This window comes from Bombus vosnesenskii, unplaced genomic scaffold (genome assembly GCF_011952255.1).
Source record: "Bombus vosnesenskii isolate JDL3184/JDL3185 unplaced genomic scaffold, Bvos_JDL3184-5_v1.1 scf7180000016279, whole genome shotgun sequence".
NCBI classification, from domain to species: domain Eukaryota; kingdom Metazoa; phylum Arthropoda; class Insecta; order Hymenoptera; family Apidae; genus Bombus; species Bombus vosnesenskii.
In genome coordinates, this window is record NW_022884348.1 from 1,478,205 (window position 1) to 1,491,700 (window position 13,496).

At 37.3% G+C, this 13,496-nt stretch overlaps 1 protein-coding gene across 8 annotated transcripts in view; it reads right to left on the reverse strand.

Annotated features, from left to right (window-relative positions):
• Window positions 1-13,496, reverse strand: part of LOC117242793 (nuclear receptor coactivator 2-like) — a 127,065-nt gene that overhangs the window by 8,578 nt on the left and 104,991 nt on the right. For 4 of the 8 annotated variants that reach the window (XM_033509720.1, XM_033509724.1, XM_033509719.1 and 1 more), the window contains 13 exons: window positions 12,551-12,915; window positions 12,021-12,250; window positions 8,661-9,762; window positions 8,150-8,272; window positions 7,591-7,923; window positions 6,903-7,220; window positions 6,609-6,774; window positions 6,152-6,327; window positions 5,632-5,961; window positions 5,439-5,551; window positions 5,245-5,371; window positions 4,737-5,022; window positions 3,324-3,647 (listed from right to left, as the gene is read on the reverse strand). In XM_033509720.1, coding sequence (XP_033365611.1) covers window positions 3,324-3,647; window positions 4,737-5,022; window positions 5,245-5,371; window positions 5,439-5,551; window positions 5,632-5,961; window positions 6,152-6,327; window positions 6,609-6,774; window positions 6,903-7,220; window positions 7,591-7,923; window positions 8,150-8,272; window positions 8,661-9,762; window positions 12,021-12,250; window positions 12,551-12,915 — 3,993 coding nt within the window. The remainder of the gene's footprint in view (window positions 1-3,323; window positions 3,648-4,736; window positions 5,023-5,244; window positions 5,372-5,438; window positions 5,552-5,631; window positions 5,962-6,151; window positions 6,328-6,608; window positions 6,775-6,902; window positions 7,221-7,590; window positions 7,924-8,149; window positions 8,273-8,660; window positions 9,763-12,020; window positions 12,251-12,550; window positions 12,916-13,496) is intronic. The other 4 variants (XM_033509726.1, XM_033509722.1, XM_033509723.1 and 1 more) reach the window with 4 other exon arrangements.

A 13,496-nucleotide genomic window follows, 5' to 3' on the forward strand; every position in this document is an offset into this window, starting at 1 on the left:
TATTGTACCGTACGGATGAAAGTTCAGTGGAAATTGGAGAATGATTAAAGCGACCAAGTGCTTTTAGTTTTTCGTACATTTCATTCGCGCGCAATTTGATAAAAATATCGAACAAGCTTAAGTTTATCGATGATATTAACATTTTGTGGTAGTACTATTAACAATTGATACATGTGATTACAATCCTAAAAGATTACTTTTAAGACTAACAATAAGACTACTAAGACTATAAAAAAAATTCAAATAAAAATTAATAATGCGTTAATATGTAGGTATATTCGTAAATTATGAAAAAATTATGAAATAATTAAAATCATAGAATAGAAAAATTCGTTAATATCGATCGGAAGTGAAAACAAAATGGACTATATCGAACCAAAGCAAAGGAAAGAATCGTCCGCATTGATCATGCTCCAATTGTAAAATAACGCAACATATAACGAATGCTACAAACATATAAAAATAATTGATACGCACGAATAAAAATCACGAATGGATCGAAGATCGATGAAGAACATAAACAGGAGAGAAACGAAACAGCATGACATAACAAGCATACAAAATTAAATGTAGACAGTTGAGAATTATGAATAATGATTTTCTCGAGTCAGTATAAATTACACCGATATATGCAAAATTAATTCACTCGAATGTATGCTCCCACAGCGAAATACTTTCACAATCTTAATTAAAATTTATAGACTAAACGATAATGAAATTTTACATTCGAATTTCAACTAATGTCGAAAATTCATGAAAACAGTACTTTTAACGCTAAACTAAATTTTTAATAAAAAAAAAAAAAAAAAGAAAAAGCAAAGGAAACTCGCAAGCAATTCGCTTTTACATATTATCATTGTTTTCTTTTCTAATTTCATTGATACAAAAAATTCACTCTTACGATAGGAAGATAATAATACGTTTAATATATTAATATGATAATATATTAGTTGTAACACAAAATTCATATATGTGGTGCAAGTGATAGTGACGCTACTTTACGTGGTCCGGAAGTGCCGGAGGTAGTCACTAAATACATAGTGTAAATACGTTCTGAACCGGAAATGGGCAAATCAGCACTCAAAGAGCTATTTTCAATCGCTCTTTTAATCCTGGCTTAGCGTTCTTTTCTGATCTTTTTTTTAAAAGTATCATTTTCATTTAATCGTGCCAAATAATATTCCCAAGTTCAAATGACTTCTATGTACTTAAAGGGAAAAAATGAAATTTTTATAAAAATAATAAATGATATATATGTTTCGGAATAATGAACAAAACAATACGATTCGAAATGCTATATGAGACGACAGGAGTCGTAACACCGGTTAACAGATTTATCTCATAAAAATTGTATTCTATTTTAATCAAATTAAACCATAATTCATTAGAATTGATTATTAAATCAATTTTATGTAAAATAAAATTACAACTACCGTTTCTATCGTTTACTATATTTTCACTATATTTTTATTAGCTGTCTTTTTCACTATGATTATCATTTTTTAGGTAACATCCAGAATACCGTAACTTGTACATGGTTTGCCCGCTTCCGTTTCCGGTCCACCTTAAACAGTACGGTGATTTTAACGCATACGAGCCATACGAAAGGTACCTAAAAAGATATGATACAAAGGGTAGTCTTTCCTACTGACTTATCTACTATGTCATTACATATAAGTACATCAGTGTCTACAATCACCACAGGAAAGTGTAGTCTCTATATCGCTAAAAAGAGGTAGAGTGCAGAATCGAACATTATGTCTGTATCGCTGAAATTAGTGTGAGAAGGGGTGTATCGCGTAAACGGGGATGAATATGTACTATGTTACATCACGATTCTCGTAAAATACAGATGAATCGATTTACCCCAGAGACACGAGGCATTTTGTCACGTTTTTACAAAATGTACGTGTTTCGACAGACAAACATTTAACACAGTTCTTGGTATGGAAAAGTCTAACTATTTTGCGTCGTTAGGATCACATATGGATTGTTATTCACAGAATGAAAGGATCATCTAATGAGAACATGGTATCGTTGAAGTTAGTTTACAGTTATATAATGGTAGCTGTTTCCCTTATCACATTATCTTGAAAAAATTCGAATACGTCACTCGTATGAATATTTAATCTTTTATCTTCAAGCGCAAATACCGGGACTCAATTGAATAGAATTTTCTTCTAACACAGTATAAGTAGCGAGAAAGTAGAAAATAAACTCTTCGCGTCTTTCTGTTATTACAAAGTCGAACGATTAAAAAATATTCTCTTTCTAGCCATCTCTTGGACTATGAAGAAAATGCTCGATTATTAAATCTGTTAACGCGTAAGTATATTTAAATTTTTGTGAAGCTCGTGATTTACAAATCACGATTTTCTTCTCAAGTAACGTATGCGTATCTTCGAATGAAACTGAAGAAACAGAAAAAGGACAGGATCAGAGTGTTCTTTAATTCGTAAATCCATACTACAATGTAAACGAAGAATACATTCCATTGGTATGATTACGAAAATAGTCGGCTCTCAAACTATAAACAAAAGCACCATGCAACATTTAACGCTATTTCGATAGGATACGCTACTCTGCGTTGGCATCTCTTATGAGATACACGACAGGAACGATCGTCAGAAAAGAGACATGAAAAAGAATTATGACGATGGTCTGTTTCACTGATCACTCGAAAAAGCTCGAAACTGAGCAAGACACCAGGAAGTAGACAAAATTGAAAAAGGCAAAGAATCCTTCGAATCTCAAGAATCATAGGAATGCTATTAAACGACAGTGGTTCAGGCATATCTCTATCGTTCCAATTGCAATCTAACAAGCAAGAATGATGTCTCGATGATCTTGATGAATAAAGGCAAATGGAAATGCATGAGAGCAAAACAGTCGTTGAATTCGAGATGGAATGATCCGATTGATTCTAATCAAATCACGAGATATTTCACGGCATCTGATTAGCCACACAGCAAGCACCACTTCCCATATGAGACGTAAAAGAGGAAATATACAGGGCGTCTAAAAAGTGAAGGGGTACATTGAACGCATGGAAAAACGCTGCAGCTTATATGATCGTCGTATTTACAGTTGCTTAGGTAGATACATCGATGGGGTGGATGGTGAATAGAGAATGATGTGCTTTCCCACGTATCAACGAAATAAAAAAAAAAAAAAAAGAAAAAAAGAACACAATATGTCTCATGCCTTTGTAGCCGATCTCGTGACACGAGGTATTTTAGATACAAAGAAGGGCGTATACGGAAGGGGGGGTGTGATGATGACGAAGTGATGGTCACATGACATTAAGTGGTCACATGACTTACCACCCAATTGGTGATTGACAGGATTACCGGGAGGCAAAGACCTGGCATCCTGCGTGTCCCCAGGCCCTGACGAATAGAGTGGAACAGACGTCCGATCGTAACAGAACTGATTGTTCTGCATGTCAGCAGTGTTGATAGTATTGGCGGTCGTGTGGTATATCATAGAAGAATGTTGTTGGTTGGAGAAGTGTTGTTGGGTATTCGTTACGTTGTGTTGATTGTGAGTCGGTGTTGCCGGGTTGCAACCCGAATGTGGATGACTAGGTGAAAGAAGAGGTTGTTCCTTACTCACTCCGCCGTAGTGCCGGGGCGAACCTACCCCACCTGCAACATCAAGCTTGTCTATCTCCTTGCTTCTTGTAATCTCATAGCAAAAGCGTTTATAGCGCTTCTAGCCAGCTTTCCTCCATGCTCCACTTTGAGATTGGAATACGTCTAATATAATATAATTTTGGTCAAGTTCTTCGTATTCTTCGTTTTATAATATGTAATCGTATGTAACAATACGGATATTAAATGCATGTTACTTTATACTATTGTACTTTATATGCACTATTTCCTCTTTTGTTTGGATTAACATAGAATTATGTTTAAACTCGATTAAATTTTTTTTGATATTTTGTCTCACAATCATAAATTATTGGTTATATCGGAAACATACTAGAAAAAATTGTTTGTAATATCGTTTTAGTTCCAAGAGAATGTTGGATGTATAATATATAATATATATTGTAAAATCAATGGAAAATGATACCGAAAAAACAAATGTATATTATTTCTTTCTAAAATTAGAACAAGTTGAAAAATACTGATGTAAAAAAATGTCTAATAACTATCTATACACATATCTATCTAATCTAAACGTACTTGTTCCGTTTCTGAACATACAACAGAGAAACACATATTGGAATCGGTTTTATACTTACCTATGTACGCGTCGACAAGATATATATATTTAGATCACACCTTCTGTTTCGTATTCGTATTATATATATTTATTCGCATAAATACTTAAGATTAATCACACTAATATAGAGTATTGAATATCTTTGACGATACCGACACGACGAACGAAATCACAACGCGATCACCGTCTTAGAGTCTTTCAACGCCTTGCACAGAATACGGGTTCAAGTTAATATATACATTCGCAATTACGCATTAAAGAGTACCTACAAACTTTCTTCTTTAAATGTACAATTCGTAAATACTAACAGTATAATTTTACGTATTACGATCACATAAAAAAAAAATATCACACAACCTATGGAATCGAAGATACACGATTTAAACGTAATAAATGCACCACTGCGTGATCAGTAGCAACGAAGGAAAAAAAGTCTCATTATAAATATTCGTAATATATAATTACACCGTCAATGAAGAAGAATTCCGAACAGAATATCAACCTACCTGGCAACTGAGTCGTAGCTGAAGGTGTAGAAGTGGTCCGTTGCAACCGATATTGGGTCGAAGGATTTGGAGCACCAGGATTAGGGCCAGGTGGAAATTGGCTGGCTGTGGGGGACGTAGGTGGGGGAAAGGTTTCCGCAGGAAACGGAGACTGCCGAGCAGATGCTGGAGTCCCTGGCGACGGCATTGATCTCTGCTGTTGCTGCAACTGCTGCTGCGCGGTAGGTTGTTGCTGCGATCTCACCTGGTTAACGGTGAATAATCTCGGGGTATTACCATAGTTGCCCTTAATCACAAAACGTAAAAGAAAAATTAAATATTCGTGTCGTACGTAAACAAGAACGTAAATTATATAAACGAGGCACGAAGTAAACAATGGAAATTATTCTAAGAAACGACGCGCACGCGCTCCTCTCGATAAAATAAAAACAAAACTTAAAAATACAAATGAAACTACGCAACAGGCATTTAGGACGCCTTGTCTAATTAAATGACTCTTGAAACGTACTTGCGTCACCCGTGGCGACAACGGCTGAGGGTGGGAAAATGACAAAATACCAGCCGGAGAGTGCGGCGAGAGTCGCGCTGCCACAGACACTTGTTGACCACTGTTAAAATTACTGTTTACGATAGGGCTAGAAACAAATGAAGAATGTGAGATACTTGCAGAATAATTATTAATTTTACTAATTATTAACTTACTGTTGTGGTAACGTTGAAGGATGAGAATACGAATGAGCAAGTCGATGACCGGAAGGCATCTGGACGGATCCCCCATAACCTGGAGACACTTGTGAATCTGGAACACTCGACCGCTGAGAACAATATAATTTATCAATTACGTGTAACAAGTTTGTGATTTTATGTAATGACTCAAGACTAACTCTGTAATTACCTGTAACGATACATTTGGCGCAACAGTATTGTTCAAAAGGTTATCGATATTGTGAATTCCGGTAGTAATTTGGTCCGTAGCTGTAGCATTGGAAGGAATGAGTAACTGCTGTTGCTGCTGTTGCTGCAGCAACCTCTGCTTCAACTGTTGCTGTTGTTGTTGCTGTATCATTTTCGTCCGTTGCTGTTGCATTTGTAATTGCTGCTGTTGCGTGAATTGAGCGGTCGTCTGCCTGACGCCCGGTTGCGTATTAAACCTCATCCTTGACTGTTGTTGATATATCGGTGGTGGCTGGTAACTATGACTCGTCGTTACAGGGGTGGTACCCAACTAAAATTATATCGTTCATAAATATTAATTATCACGACCATGTAATACCGTGTAACGAGTACACGCGACAAGTAATATCGATAGAGCTACCAGGACGGTCGATGTTAAAACTAATATATACATATATTTAGTATATTACGATTATCGCAGACGCGTTATAAAAATACGCGCGAAAAGGATATCAACTTACTGCTGTAGAGTAAGCTGGAGGCGTGCCAGGAATTGTTATGGTGGAAGACGTTGGATTTACGGCAGTCTCGCATAACATCAACGACTTCTGTATCGCGTTAATCGCCATCTTCTCGTTCAACGCGTTGTTTTGCGGTGCTTCGATTGCATCTAGGAGATTTGCTATCGCAGACGAATCTATTAAATAAAAATTATTATCTATAATGATAATTACTTTCGCTGTCACACGCGAACAAATGGCACAAATAACCCCCGTGAGTGTATTAGTTTACTGCTAACGAGTATCTCTCGAACGAAGCATCATTAAAAGAAAGCAAAATCACAAGGTTTATAATTATGCCGTGACAGCGAAGGTATACAGTTATATATCTAAAATATATTAAACATAAAGGAGTGAAAGACGAGTATATATTAGACACAGTTCATGCGTTTAATGGCAGTAATAATTAATTGTATACCTGTGATAGCTTCATCCGGCACGAACTCGATAACTTGATCTAAGATATCGGAAAGATCAGGATCTGATGACTGGTTATCCCAACCACTGGGATCGGTGCTCGTTTGCCGATACTCCCCGCTGCCCGTAAATTCCGAATCTATTTGACCAATTTGAGGTCTTTGTTGCTATAAACAGGTAACAAGTCTCGTAATTATTTATTCAATTATTCTGTAATTAGACAAAAACCAATATTTTAACAAAAGAGTATAATAAACGATCGAATAATTTTATAATATAAGCAACTGAATATTACCTGACTTAGCATATGAGTGAGGTAGGTATTGGTTGTTTGGCGAGGTAGTTGTCTCGACTGGCTTTGGAGAGGAGTACGTGCGGAAGTAGCGGTAGTCGTAATCGTATTATTGCCACCAACCGACTGCAAGCTGCCACCTGTCCAAGGTTGCTGCTGCTGCTGCTGTTGCTGCTGTTGTTGCTGCTGCTGCTGTTGTTGTTGTTGCTGTTGTTGCTGCTGTTGCTGCTGCTGCTGCTGCTGTTGTTGTGGCTGGGATTGCGGTTGTTGCGACTGTTGCTGTTGCTGTTGGGATTTTAACCCTATGCGAAGCAGCTTGTCCTTACATAAGAGATGACAATATCAATAAATTACATTTATAATAATAAATTATAATAAATTAATAATAATTAATAAATTATAATAAATTAATAATAATTAATTAATAATAAATTATAAGTGTCTTGTTCACTTCGCAAAGATTAAATGCACGATAGAACTACTTATAAAAAATTTTGTGAAATTTGAAAATATTGGCGAATTAACATCAGACTTGGATCATTTTCTAGATAGGCAACTATTTTACTAAGTAAATTATATAATAATGTATAATAAAAAATACATTCTTTCGAACCTAGTAAAATTATCACGATCAGTATAATCAGAAAACTAACACTTCATAAAATTAGAAAATAATTAAATATTTAATTACCTGCGGGGTAGCCGATATCACAGATGCAGGTATTGGTGGGATAGTGGTTGGCTGAGGAGGTTGCTTGGCCAACAACGAAGCCAACATCTTGTTCCTCTCCCAGAGCTTGCTGGTCGCGTTAGTGGACGTGCCAGAAGAAGACACTTGATGCGATCCATCCATGGGCCGTTTCGCGGCTATGTTCACGTCACCATCTTCGCCAGGTCTCTTCTGACCGACTTGAGTGGAACCACCGTGTCCGACATTGTCGCTTGATTGAGACGGCGATGGTGTCGTGTTCCGAAATCCAAGACTTCGCAACAGAGAATCCTCTTCCCGAGTTTGTGATTTACACTATTCGAATTACTTTTTATTAATCAAACTGACACAACATTATCAATTTTTCAATCTTAAACTTTAAAATTTTTTATGTAAAAAGACTCTATTAAAAAGAACCGATGAATTAAAACACCATTATATCGTACAGAATGCAAACGAATAATTTTAAATTGGAATAATTTTGTACATACATATCTATATAGTATCAAACTATATGGAGGCTAAGCTTATCGCTACCTACCTGTTGTTCTTGTACTTTTCTCTCGTCATCTTGGTCTTTCAGAAGCTGTTGCAGAAGTTCGTTCCTCTTCTTTAAGCCAATGCGAGCCTCTTCATCTTCATCGTCGTTCTTTTCGTTTAATAGCTTCAAAAGAAGAGATTACACGAAATAAAATAGTTATACAAAACAAAGTACAATTACTATATAATAGAATATTGCGATCAACCAATAGCTGCCACCCTGTATACTATAACATTTTGATAAAATTACAGATATAATACAGCGTCCATCGACAATATATTATTTAATATACTAACGACTCAATCAGCGAGAAGTGAATCGCTACTTATAAAAGAAAATAGATATATTGGTTGATCACGTCCACTACAAAAGCTAGGGAAACGATAAGGAATTTAAAAACAAAAAAGAGAAAGAAGAAAAAGAAGATAATGCGAAGCAGTTGGAAGCAGTCCGATTGGCACCAGTCCGATACCAGTTGGAATTTCTGGATGCCAATGATCAGCTTGTTTACCTGTAGCAGCATATTATTTCCAAGCGAAGATTTCGAATGCTCCATGCTCGGTTTCGGCATGTTGCTAGGACTCGTGCGCACTTTGTTATTATGCTCGGGATGAAAATCGTCCTCGTCTTGCTGATTCAACAAGATCTTCAATATTCTATGTTTATTTTCTCTCTCCGAATCGTTATTCGCATTGTCCTGACTGTCCTCACTAGCACTAGCCCCCTTGGTCAACAAGTTTCTTAGTCTACCAGACTCGGTGGACACAACACTGTTCTGAGTTTCGATAACGGTCCCGGTGGAGCCAGTTTGGCCAGCCGCGGCTGCGGCTGCGGCTGCGGCTGCAACGGCCGCAGTTCCAGTGACGGAGGTCGCGTTGTTTCTCGCGTTGCTCGCCTCCATGGCAGATTGGTTGGTCGTCGAACATCCGGTCTTCCCTTCATCCTGTCTCTTGGGCGTCAATCCGGCGGCTCCGTTGGCACTAACACTACTAGTAGCGCTGTTGGTCAAGGAGGACGTCTGTGATTCCTGAAGCGGACTGAAGGGGAACGAATTACTGAAGGTGTGAGCTGCGTTGCCTGAAGTTGGGCTGAACGCGCGTAGGGGACTGCAGTGAGGCGCCACCGCCGAGTTAGAGGAGAACGTTCCCTGGGGACTCGGAGATGTCGGGGCTGGCTGGGAAGATGGTCGTGAATTTGGTGGCCCGCTCGCTCTCGATTCGGGCCTATCTGCCCACCCGCTGTTACTATCCAAGTCCCATGTGGAACTGGGGAAGAGCTCGAATTCCAAGTCCATGTTCCCCGAAAAGTGGTTGAACGGATTACTGGTACTCAGCGACGGCAGGGGGTTGCAAGACTCGGCCGCGCTAAACACTATCGAGTTTGACGATGTCGCGGCGGTACCGGTGTGCGACGACGTACCCGCCAACCCCCGACTACTGATACCACTCACTTGACCGTTTAGATGCGCCACGGACATCAGCGGGCCACCCACGTTATTGTTATTGTTACCATTATTATTATTACTATTATTCGCACAACGGTTACTAGAGTGTCCAGAGCACACTTTGTTGTTGGAAAGCTGACCACCCTCGATAGGCGTTAAGTCATTGTCCCTATCATGGACAAGAAACAAAACAACACATGTATTTGGCAGTTACCATAAAAAACACTTTTTTCGGTTTAGTCTAACACTAAGCATTACTATGTACTATGTAACGGGTTGCGTTGAACGCGGTGAACAGTGCTCGGCCAGGTAATATCTCTTGCGTTTACCGGTTTCAAGCTCCCGAAACAACGTCAATGCGATTCAAAGAGAACGAACAGATATACTCTTTATCCCTTCGAATGAGAAGACTGAAATGATGGATCAATCGTATTAAGCCGATAGGGATTGTTGTTAAATAGTACTCGAGCAGAGGATTTTAAGCGTGTAAAAATGATGTTCTTCGCGTCACGCGCACTGTTTACCGAGAAACCTTCGGCATCAATCGTGCTACCTTGATACCCTAATTTAAGTTGCATAAGCGTAAGTAAGACTTGCCGCATTCCACCATGATAATCGTAAATCTTACTTTCGCTAACTACTTGCAGCCTGAACGCGTTAGGTGAGAGCAAAACTCTTTACCAACTTCCATGATCTTTCTCGATGAAGCTAGACTACCAAGTAATACGATAAGTAAGAAATTACCAATCTTCGAGTTTCCAATCTCTTTCTTTCTTTTAATTTGATATTCTACTCTCTCTTCGTCGAATAAAATCGAAATATTTCCATATTAATAAAATTCTTTCGTTATTTCTTTTGAATAATTTAAATAGAATCTTCTCAACCGAAGAACCAAGAAGTTCAACTGATCGCGAATGTCTTGCAATCACCGTTTGTCCCGACAAATATAAAAACGTCACGAAATTCGTAAATCGAGAATGAAATGGCAAGGATCGTGTGAGAGAAGTTGTTTAAACTTTCAATTGCACAATCTCAGCAATAAACGTTGTACCGTATCACTTCTAACCTTTGCCATTCCCGCTCCGATGACAATATACGAAGAATGTGATTGCGTGGAGACGAACATTGCGAAGAAGAGTGATTCGTGAGTGATGAGATAACGATTAAGACCAGCGTGTGTGATACATAGTAGTTGTTAGCAAACAAAGTGTTAGAAAGCGATATATAAAAGCGATAAACGAAATCGTAATCGTAAAACGTCACAATGGGGGAGGGGAATAAATTGTTTTCAATTTCAAGAGTGGCCAGATCTCCAACACCGAGAAAACATACCCCGTGTATTGCGAAACATGCAAGACTCTCATAAAAACCTAAAAAAAAAAAAATCACTACCGAAAAACCTGTAGAAAACTTTTGGAGAAAAAAAAAAGCTATAATAAATTTCGAATTGAAACGAATCGCGTTATTTCGTGGGAATACGTACTAACAAATTCCGTTTAATTTTTCTACTTCTTTTTCTTATCCGTCTTTTTTTTCTGACTTTGCCTTCGAATTAGCCCGAGAATGTTATTGAAGCAATAGCCATAAGATAAACACGGAGAAGTTAGGCAAATAGAATATATTAGCGGAAACCTAACGCAGCGGGAAGTTCATAGGTAGAATATGCCGTGTAGATATAGTCACCCTTGCCTCTGTATTCCAATAGAACAGTAGTAAAGCGATATGAGGGACCGATAAGTTAACTTAATTATCCAGCAGAACGTCGATTACCGAAAAGTTTTGACGACTCTAATTATACGACGATTAAACAAACAATCGGGTAATAGAAAATAGACCGATCGTACAATTATTCGTTACTTTTTGCTGGTCGTAACTGAGTTATTCACGATCTCTTAATTTGTAATAATCGATATTCTACTGGTTTATTCTCCTGTATCTTCTCGCAATCCTAATGTTTAATAGTTGTACAACTACTCTTAATTCGATACCACTGAATACCATAGCATTCCAACTTACAAGATTGTAATTAGTTCTGTTCAAGTAATCGAATAGTAATAGTAATCGAATAAAAACAATCTGTACGCGTTTTAACTTCATTTTCCAGATGCTTTGGATTTTAGGTTTTCATACTTTGGTAGTCAATGTACATAATAAGACATTCAAGCTCAGATTAATCGTTATCTAAAATATTCATTTCACGGAGATTTAATGAAGTGTCACATTTTAGAAAAGAAATTTAGAACCATTTATGAAAGTAATCCATTTGTAAGATAGAAGGTTTATAAAGACAATGACTAATCCGATTCTACTAATCCGAAAACTACTAATCTGAGAAAATTAGTCTTGAAGATATATTGCGCCTATGTTTTACGACTAAAACGTATGTTACATATAAGAAGGGAATATACGTGAGATGGTTCAACTTACCCAATGATGGTATTGGTGGCCATAATGAAGTCGGCAACAAGTGTGTTCATCACATTTGCTTTGAAAAGCTTTGACTTTGTTTGAATATTAAGGAACTTATCAGGACTAACGCGTAGTCGGTACACGCCACTGGTACTCTCACCGACTTGAAGCGTATCGTTCAAATGTGCAGTTAGCTTACTGAGATCATGAGGGTGGCACAGGTCCTTTATCGTCGTGCCAATTAGCTCCTGCAATAAAACGTTACAAATAATAATAATCAATGCACTATTTTACAAACGAGGTAAGACGTTTGTTAACGTTAATACGATAAATCATATAAGATTATCATACTTTCAGAAAATTGCAAATGAATAACAACAACTCCAAAGAGAAACAAATATCCAGATTCTTCGACTTCAACTACATTAAACAACTATAAAATCATTCCTTCGTAAGCCTCAAGAATAACGTAGACGTAATGTCTAGCATTTGAAAGAAATAGCCAGTTCCAAAGCAAATATATCAGAAATCTTTGGCATCCTCTTTACCTTGCTTAGGTACTCGGAGTAAGGAGACGATAACCAGATAACATCAACCGCGATAATCTTCCCCGTAGTGTCCAACTTAACGGTGAACTGTTCGATGGGCGTACCAATGGGCTTCTCGTTTGGGGGTATCCTGCGAGCCACGCACATTACGCAAGGACCGTTGTCTGAAGATTCAGACGATACGTCACCGCTCTCCAGACGATCACTATTATTTGGCAAAAGAGCTGAACAGATTTGCATAGACTCGTATTTTGATACTCGTTGCTGCTTCTCCTCCATAGTCTCTTCTTTATCATCGGGAGGCTTCACCAAGAAGCGGCAATTGAAGGTACGGTTCCTTTGGGGCGGCTGCTCGTTCATCCAGGCTGAATTACAAACGAAACTTGTCTTTAAATGTGACAAATCAGTTATCTCATATATCATATCATTTTAACTCATCGTAACTCTTATAAAAAGAAAAATAGAATGAAGCGATTCTTCGACCTTTGTGGAATATCTGTACTTGACTTTTATGCAAATAAAAAACGTGAATAACATAACGATAAAAGTTAATCGTAATTTAAGGTTTAAGGTTTATGTGACAAAATTTTTCTTTGAAATTTTTCTTTTGAGCGTTTAATTTTCTATAAGACTTGTAGGATATAATTTAAATAAAGTGACAAGAAATTTTGAGAAATTAAAAAATTAAGAAATTCAGGATTTCGATTAAAAGGTTGAAACATTTATTAAGATCATTTCTTTAGAATATCTTTAGAATATCGATTAAATAAGAACATGATAATTAAAATATATATATAGTGGATACTTAATAGATATTTCTGTCGTTACTTTCAAAGAGCGTGTTATTAAACAATTCAACTAGAATTCACTAAAAATATGTAATTCATTCGAACGTGAAAAAGTTCGATGCGTTTGATGTAAAAAGTAGCTAAAAGCGTGTAAACTA